Source organism: Vicia villosa, linkage group LG4 (assembly GCF_029867415.1).
Source record: "Vicia villosa cultivar HV-30 ecotype Madison, WI linkage group LG4, Vvil1.0, whole genome shotgun sequence".
Taxonomy (NCBI): Eukaryota; Viridiplantae; Streptophyta; class Magnoliopsida; order Fabales; family Fabaceae; genus Vicia; species Vicia villosa.
The window spans coordinates 2654980-2663326 of NC_081183.1; the positions used below are offsets into that span (position 1 = coordinate 2654980).

An 8347-nucleotide genomic window follows, 5' to 3' on the forward strand; every position below is an offset into this window, starting at 1 on the left:
TTCTTAGCTTGTGTTATTCCTCCCGTTGAAGGGAGATCACAAAAATCACAAACCTATGTCAATAGTCACCAATAGATTTGAAAATATTGTTGTTGTTGGAAGTTTGTGTTAAACTTGCAGAAGATGATGCAATGGTTGGTAATAGATGAGAAATCAGTATAATAGCAGACAAATAGATGTGAATGGATAAGAAAGTGAAGAAAAAGATGAATAGGTGAAGAGGAATGTGAAAGAATGGATGAGAAAGATTCACCGCTTGCTGCGTTTTAATCGCTTGCTGAATTTTAGTTGCTTGTTGATTCTTAGGTTGAGAAAAATGTGGAAGAAAATTTACGAAGAAAAAGAGAACGACAAAATATATCGACTGCTTGCTGATTTGAGTGTAGAGAGAGCTGAAAATGATCTATAGCATCATTAGGAACTTTTATATTGGTCAAATAAAATAAAAGAGAAAAAAAAAACCAATTTACCCTTAAAATAAATTTGAACTTACAATATTACCCTAATCTTCACAATAGCGATCTGTAAACCACTATAGAATCTCTATTGCGCACCACGACTACACAAATAGCGGCCGCTATTTCCGCTATTGGCGCCAAGGTCTTGCACTGCTAGGATGCCGCTATAGCGTTATCGACGACTCAGCTTGGTAGATCGACATGAATTTGAAATGAGTGTTTACACAAGTTAGGAAGGTATTAATATCCATATTAGAATTCAATAGATGTATGACCCCATAAGTCACATAAAACTAGTTCGAGAGATTTACTATAAATAGTTTAGGAATAAAAAATAAGGTAATTTATGAACTTTACCGAGACAACATGCATTACAAACAAATTTATTAGATATGGTCACATAACAATGTTGCAATACACAAAGATAAGTTGAAGAATGATTATTGGTGACACTAGAAGCTTGAGAGGCATACACAAGAGTCTTGGATTTAGATGTTGATCATACTTATAGATGATTTCAACATATTCTTGAGGAGCATTAGTAATTAACAAAGTTTTTTGTTTTGGCTTTCTTGATAGTTGATACAATGCTAATTAACAAAGTTATCACTAAACATTTCTACATTCAAACATTAATCATAAAAAAATGTAATGCAGCAGTGGGAAGTCAATAAGAAAAATTACCAAGAGTGAGAAGAAAAGAAGGAAAAAAGAATTTAATTAGGTCTAGTTGAAGATTTAAATACAACCAGGAGATTTCATTCTTCCATGACACTATTACTACTAAGACCATTTTCTGCTTCATAAAGCTGAGATCTGAACAACTTTATGTTTACAATAAGAGATTCAACACTGCTATCTAAACCCTTCTTCCCAACTAAACTGACCCCTAAGTCACGATTTAACATTCTCATCCTGTTCTCGTCTCCTTCGACCTGACTCAACTCGATGACTTGCTTAACTGAAAGCAATGCATAAAGATAAAGACTGGGAGAATCCAATACAGTTCCTCCAATTTTAACCCTTAGTATTGATCTAGTTTCAAGATCATTCGGTTTTGGATTAAAAACCGCGGAGAAGCTCCCGAAACTCAGGTCAGGTTTCGCAAATAGTTTGTTCAAATCGTCATTCTCATCGGTGGCAGTGATATTTTTGGCTGATTCGAAGGGCATTGAAGAATTGTTGTTACTCTTTGCCACTCTCAAAATGTTTGCAGCTTCTCTCATTCCACTAAGAAATGCTCCATGCATTGTTGCGGGATACTGTTTGCTTGTTGCTTCTCCGGCGAAAAACACCCTCCCATTCCCAACACTTTCTGCAAGTATATCATAATCATCTCCTGAAGATCCAACAGCAACGTAAGAATAAGATCCGTACGCAAAGGTATCTTGTCCCCACCGAGTACAGACTGCCTGAACGGGATCGGGAACAACGATCCCCTTCGGATGAAAAATATCTTTTAAAACATCCAACACCCTTTTAACAGACTCCAACGGCGACATCATCTCAAACCTAATAGCTGCTTCCCCGGCAACAAGAGCCACGAGAAGCGGGCCTCCAGACACCGAAGAGTAGCTATAGAACAGAAAAAATTCACCCCTCATACTCAAGTCCTCTGTCAAATGACCAAACGTATCAATGTTCCCACCCCAGAAATTAGTCGGAAACAGCATCACAACCTTATTAAGCAAACCAAACCCTAACCTATGAATTGCATCTTTCTTCCTCTGAGGAAGATCGGGGACAAACGAAATCGACCCCTTCTTAAGAACACCCAAAGGCACAGTACAAAGCACCATGTCCCCACGAAACTCCTGTTCATCAGTACACACCAACACCCCATCACTTCCATACTTAATACACTCCACAGTCCTTCCATAGAAAATCGGAAGATCCTCGGCCAACGCACGAACAAACGTCTCGTTCCCTCCCGGAATAAAACAATGATCACCACCCATTTCATAAGGATCATCCTGATCCCAATAAGCCATAGACAAATTCGACATAAGAGTAGCATTCGCATACTCCAAATTAGCAAGATGCCAATTCAACAACATCCTCTCTTCCTTGTCCTCCGAAACCTTATAAACCCTCCTAAACGCCTCCAACGCAGTCCCTAAAGGAACATCAACACTCTTAACCTCTTCAATCATAGCCTGCCTAAGCTTACAAACCCTCTCTAACAACTTATTAAACAAAACCTCAACCCTCGAATCAACCTCCGAATCAACACATTTTCCATCCGGCATATAAAGAGGACAAACATCCCTAACCTTATGAAGCGGCAAATCCAATTGTCTAGCAAGAACACCAAGAGGATTCCCATTAACACCAGTAAGAACACTCCCACCCAAATCAGCTGCAGCTTCAACGCCATCACCACCATCACCACCACCACCAAACACCTTCTTCGTCTTCACCCTCCCACCCGGTCGAGTCCTCCCTTCCAAAATACAAACTTTAAACCCTAAAAACACCAACTGCCTCGCCGCAACCAACCCTGCCAACCCAGCACCAATAACAATCACACTCCCCCTCTCAACTCCATCAAAAGACCGAACCTTCACCGCTTTAATCTCCGGCGAAAGCCCGAAATTAATATAACCATGCTCAATCAAAAACCTATAAGCCGTATCAACCAAACCCCTATGTTCAGACCGAATCGACTTCACAGCAAGATCATAAGTCAACCAAACATTAACATCGGATCTCCACCTAGCAAGAATGTGATTCCGAACAATAATGTAATTCGATTGCTCGGAACCACCGATTGTTTTAACGACATTCGCTTCAATTTCTTCCTCCGTTAAGGAATCAACAGGAAACCCTACGGAAATAGCAATTAGGGCTTCGTCGTCGCAGTCCTTAGCGACGCCGTTTTTGCGGTTTTTGGAGAGTGAGGTTGTTGCGGTTAGTTCGGTGAAGAATTTCTTGCGACGACGTCGTTTTCGAGGTTGGGTAGGGTTTGGGTATAGAAGAGTGGGGGTTTGGTCTTCGGAGGAGTTGTTGATGGTTGGGTTTTGAGGGGATGTTGGTACGACGTCGTTTTGGGGTTGTGGTGGTTCAGTCATTGGTGTATCAATGAGTTGTTGTTCTGATGGTGTTGCTGAGTTTGAGTTTAGCTCGGAATCGGAAACGGAATGCATGGTGGTTTGGTTCATGGCAGTGACTTGGTTTGGTTCACTTTCTATCAAAGACTCTTCCAATTATTTGAATAGTTACAAAGAAAATATGAATGATGAACGATATTACAACTCAAATACTCTAATCTCCTAACTTAGAAATAAGACACAGAAATAGAGTTTTACACTAAAATAACATTAGACTCAACAAATTAACACGACAAGTTTAGTTATCTAAGGTTTGAGTATTCACAATGGAGAATGTCTTCTTAAATAGCAATAAGATTCAATTTCAAATTTCATTAGGGTTTAGGTCTTGAACGTTGATTGCAAAGCTTTGATTGATTAACTCTTGAACAAGTTAGAATTTCTCAAATTTAATATTTGCTAAAAGTGATTATGATTAAAACTTTCTTAGTTCAAAACGCGCAAAAAAGTCAAATTCTTGATTATGTATAAAAGCAAACATATCCTTAAAAACGCGGGAATTCTTCAAATTAACTTGCGCGCGAAACAATCTAGAGAGAGACATGATGTCTCGCAGAATGAAGGACTTTATGTTTAACATGTTGCTTTCTTTCTGACGTGTCTTGATCATATAGAGACAAGATGTCTCATATCTTGGCAGAACATCTTGCTTCACACGTTGTCTATAAAATGTTGTCAATCATATGTAATAACAAACTCTCCCTTTGGCCACTTTTTAGACAAATACAACATGCAAGATGTTAGACACAATCTTACAGACATTCTTCAAGACAAGTTTATCAGAGTGCAACAACTTGTAAAAGCTTGAGATTTTGTAGTCAAAATCTCAAAAAGATCTCTTGGGGATAGGAGTAGGCTAACGTTAGACCAAACCTGAATGAATACTAACACGATTCTATTTTTAATTAACATCTCTCTAAATCCTTATCTCTTACTTTCTTCAATTTACTTTATTGTGTTTACTTTTTGCTTTCTATTTTACTTTGATCTTAATAATACTAACACAATTATCTTTTTAAGTAGAAAAACCTTAAATTTAATCATGACTTTTAAATACCACAATTCAACACTATCCCCCTCTCTTGTGTTTGATGTCACTTGTCCAACAGAATTATATTCCATGGTGGTGTATCATCCCACCGAAGGGAGTCTTTTCTACACAAGGATTCAATCCTATAGGCAGCTTTCTATAGAGAATCATTTTATTCTCTTTGATCACCTTCTCCTAAGCTTCCTATATTTGATTAGTTTTTTAGATGTGTCTTTGAGGTGCATGCTTCACTTGTCTCGTGCCCATGACACTTGTGGAATCTACAATACCTTTTCTTGTCAGCGCATGAAGACTCCTTCACGGTTTAAGGGTACTTCATTAGACTTATTTAAATATTGTGTTGGCTCACTCTTTTAAAATTCTTTCTCTAGATGTGTTCAAAGGGGTGTAATCTGATAAATGAGAGTGGGATCCCTTGTTCCACTTTATGTCCCTATCTTCGCGTCTCTTGTCATCTTTGTTCTTTTGAAAACCAATTGCTTTATTCTTTTTTATCTCTTCAGCTAGTAGCTTCTCTTTGAAGTTGATGTATGGTTAAGCCTAGCGAGTTGTTTTCTCTTCTTATACTGATCTTCTAGACCGAGCTTCTTCCATAACGTGTAATCAAACCTCAAATCTTTCTCGAAGATTGATGACTTCAACTTATCATTTAACCCCTTAACCTCCATGACTTATCTATTAAACTTGTCGATATACTCTCTCAAGATTTCCTTCTTTCTTTGCCTTATGATAGTTAGCATGAAGTTGTGTTTGGTTGACGCTTTTGGGATGTGAAGTGGGAAATGAACTCTTCACACAATGTCCTCCATAATATGAAGGAGTTGTCCTCCTAGCCTTTGAACTAGGATATGGAGGGCCATTTCAATGCGAGGACAAAGAATTTTCATTTAACCGTGCATCTGGCTTGGTGATTGTTCAGAATGGTGCCAATGTGATTGATGTGTTATTAGGGTCCCATATACTATCATATGTATTGAGTTTTAAGGGCTTCTCTAAAGACATGAGGATGATGAAGTCAGTGACCCTTCTTGTGAATGGATTTTAGCAACTATGAGCAACAAAATGTTCAATATGATTATGTTTGTGCTTCTTTCATAGAAATTAGGGAGAACGAGGTATCCTTTTGATAAGTGCCAAAATGTAGTTATTTTGTATATGTAAATAGTGGCACTTATCGATGCTTTTTGTTAATACCGTTTGAATAATTCCCCGTTTTGTGTATATTTTGTATCGTTTGTGTTTTAATACGTTTTTATGTAAATATATACCGTTTGATAGTTTTGTTGTCTTTTTGTAGGTATTTTTGGCGTTTCGGAGCCTTGAGTAATAAAGTGTCGAAGACACGGCTGCGGACGCATCTTAAAGAAATAAAAGTTGCTGTTCTGGTGAAGCTCGCGTCGCGCGCTGGAGGCCGCGTCGCGCGCTGAAGATGAAAAATGAATAATCCAGGCAGAGTGTTGCTCGCGTCGCGCGCTATGTATCTCGCGTCGCGCGCTAGGGCGGTTTAGTTCATTTAAGTGAGAGCCCGCGTCGCGCGCTGGAGCCCGCGTCGCGCGCTAGGGCGGTTTAGTTCATTTAAGTGAGAGCCCGCGTCGCGCGCTGGAGCCCACGTCGCACGCTCTGCGATATCAGCTTTTGTATATATAGTTTAGAACAGATTTTCTAGGGTTTTTATCACCCATTCCCCCTTGGAGTGGCTCTGATCCATTTTTGGTAGTTTAGAGGTTTAGGAAACACCATTGGATGCTACATCATGTGGATTGATCATGGATTCGTATCGATTTCATTGTGACGGTGAGATTTCTCCGGTTTATCTTCTTTCTTCCCTATGTTTCATTTCAATGGTGGGTTTTGTATGTATATTTCTACTCTTCTTGTATGTACATTTGTCGATCTTGGGATCGTTTATATATTCGCTTTATAAATCATCATTGTTGTTGTTCTTGATCTTTTTGCTTAAATGCTCTGGGTTTGTGTTGTCTCAAAAATGGACACCGTAGATCTTGATTAGGAATGATAACCGTTAGTTTCTAGGTTTTAGACATGGATTTAGGGCTAATGACCGTAATGGGTATCGAGTTTAATGTCTCTGTGTTGTTTGTGTCGGTTGAGACATCGCTGATGTGAATAGTGCGGTTGAGCTTTCGTCGGTGTTTCAGACATGGACACTGACGTGGCGTCTCGATTGATGCCCGGTGATTTTGATGCGTATTGTGAGTGTGTTGCGATAAGATCGTCCGATTTAAGTATTCGACGGGTGGAACGAAATGCAATTCCATAACTATTTCTCTTAGACTATTAAGAATGTTTAATTGCTTTTATTTACCTTTCCGCACCCGAATCATGAAACTTAGAACGCGAGATAGTCGAACGGCAGTTCTTCTCACCGATCTCTGTGGACACGATAATTCCCGGATAAATATTTCCAAAACTTTTGTTGCTTGCCGCTTTACCGCCACAACACCTTTGATGACAACCAGCTGGTGGCATAAGTCTTCAACTTAAATCATTATAGACATGTGGTGGAAAGGGATCAAGGCGGTTGGGAGAATGGGGCCCCCTTGATTGTTCTTGGACTCTTGACGGTTGGGAATCGGGGTCGGAAGACATATTCACTAGAATTACCCTGGTTGGCTGAGTTCCAAGACTTTGATATGTGTTTCAATTTCAGCATGAATATTTTCTTGACTCTCTTCTACACGGAGGAGCCACGAGTTTTTGTTGGAGTAGGTTGAAGATATTCAACATGAGATCGTTTGTGTCGAGAGCATCAAATAATGCTTGAGAGTCCTGAAAGAAATGTCTTAGAGGAGGAATCAAAACATGAAGTGGCAGAGATAAAATGCGTGATGGAGGAATAGGGGCGTGCAATGGAGGAAACCGAACATATGGTAGGAGAAGATGGACTTGCGGTGGTTGAAGTTGAACTTGTAGTGGAGAAGGGAAAAAAATTTGTGCTAAGGATTGTGATCGAAGGTTCCTACTTGGTTTGACTAGACAAATGGATGGACTATACTACTTGGAGACAAATTTGAAGAACTCTGGTGGTATTTCTAATTCTGTTGCAATAAATAGTTTAAGCACACACCTGACACGACACGACATTACAGAAGACATTCGATTACATTAGGATTCATCAAACCTTTTCTTGATTTAACTACTCACAGAAGACTTGCTTGACGTCTTCTTTATTTGATCACTACCTGACACGACATTACGCATGAAACACGCCTACTTAGTCAATTTATGGCCTATCTACTCTCACTCAGTACAAGGCTTCTCTTCCACTCATTACAAGGTTTCTCTCCATGTTGTTTGGTACTTTACAAGGCTTCTCTTCCACTCATTACAAGGTTTCTCTTCATGTTGTTTGGTACTTGCAACAATCTCCTGGTACGGTTTGGAATTTAAAACCGATGTACCAAACCAATAGTTAGGTTATGAATAAATCTTAACATTTCAATTCGGTTAAGTTAAACTTTTATTATGGTTCGATGTGATCCGGTTCAGTTTTCTTGCTAAACCTTACATGAACACATCATATAGTTATAGTTATTGGTATTAAAAATAATATGTTCTTTTAAAGGGATGCTTCTTTTGTATAAAATTTGTTTTCATTTTTTTATCATTTAATTATTATTTTATCAATAATATTCTTAAATATGTATTGCAGATCAAAATTATGAATTAAAAGTACAGTATTATAGAAAAATACAAATAGCTTAATA

At 38.7% G+C, this 8347-nt stretch overlaps 1 protein-coding gene across 1 annotated transcript; it reads right to left on the reverse strand.

The window, feature by feature from the left end:
• Positions 1–1148: 1148 nt before the first annotated feature.
• On the reverse strand, positions 1149–3821 carry LOC131594313 (lysine-specific histone demethylase 1 homolog 1). Its single transcript, XM_058866408.1, has one exon. The coding sequence runs from the start codon at positions 3617–3619 to the stop codon at positions 1217–1219; it is 2403 nt and encodes an 800-aa protein (XP_058722391.1). The 5' UTR covers positions 3620–3821; the 3' UTR covers positions 1149–1216.
• Positions 3822–8347: the final 4526 nt, after the last annotated feature.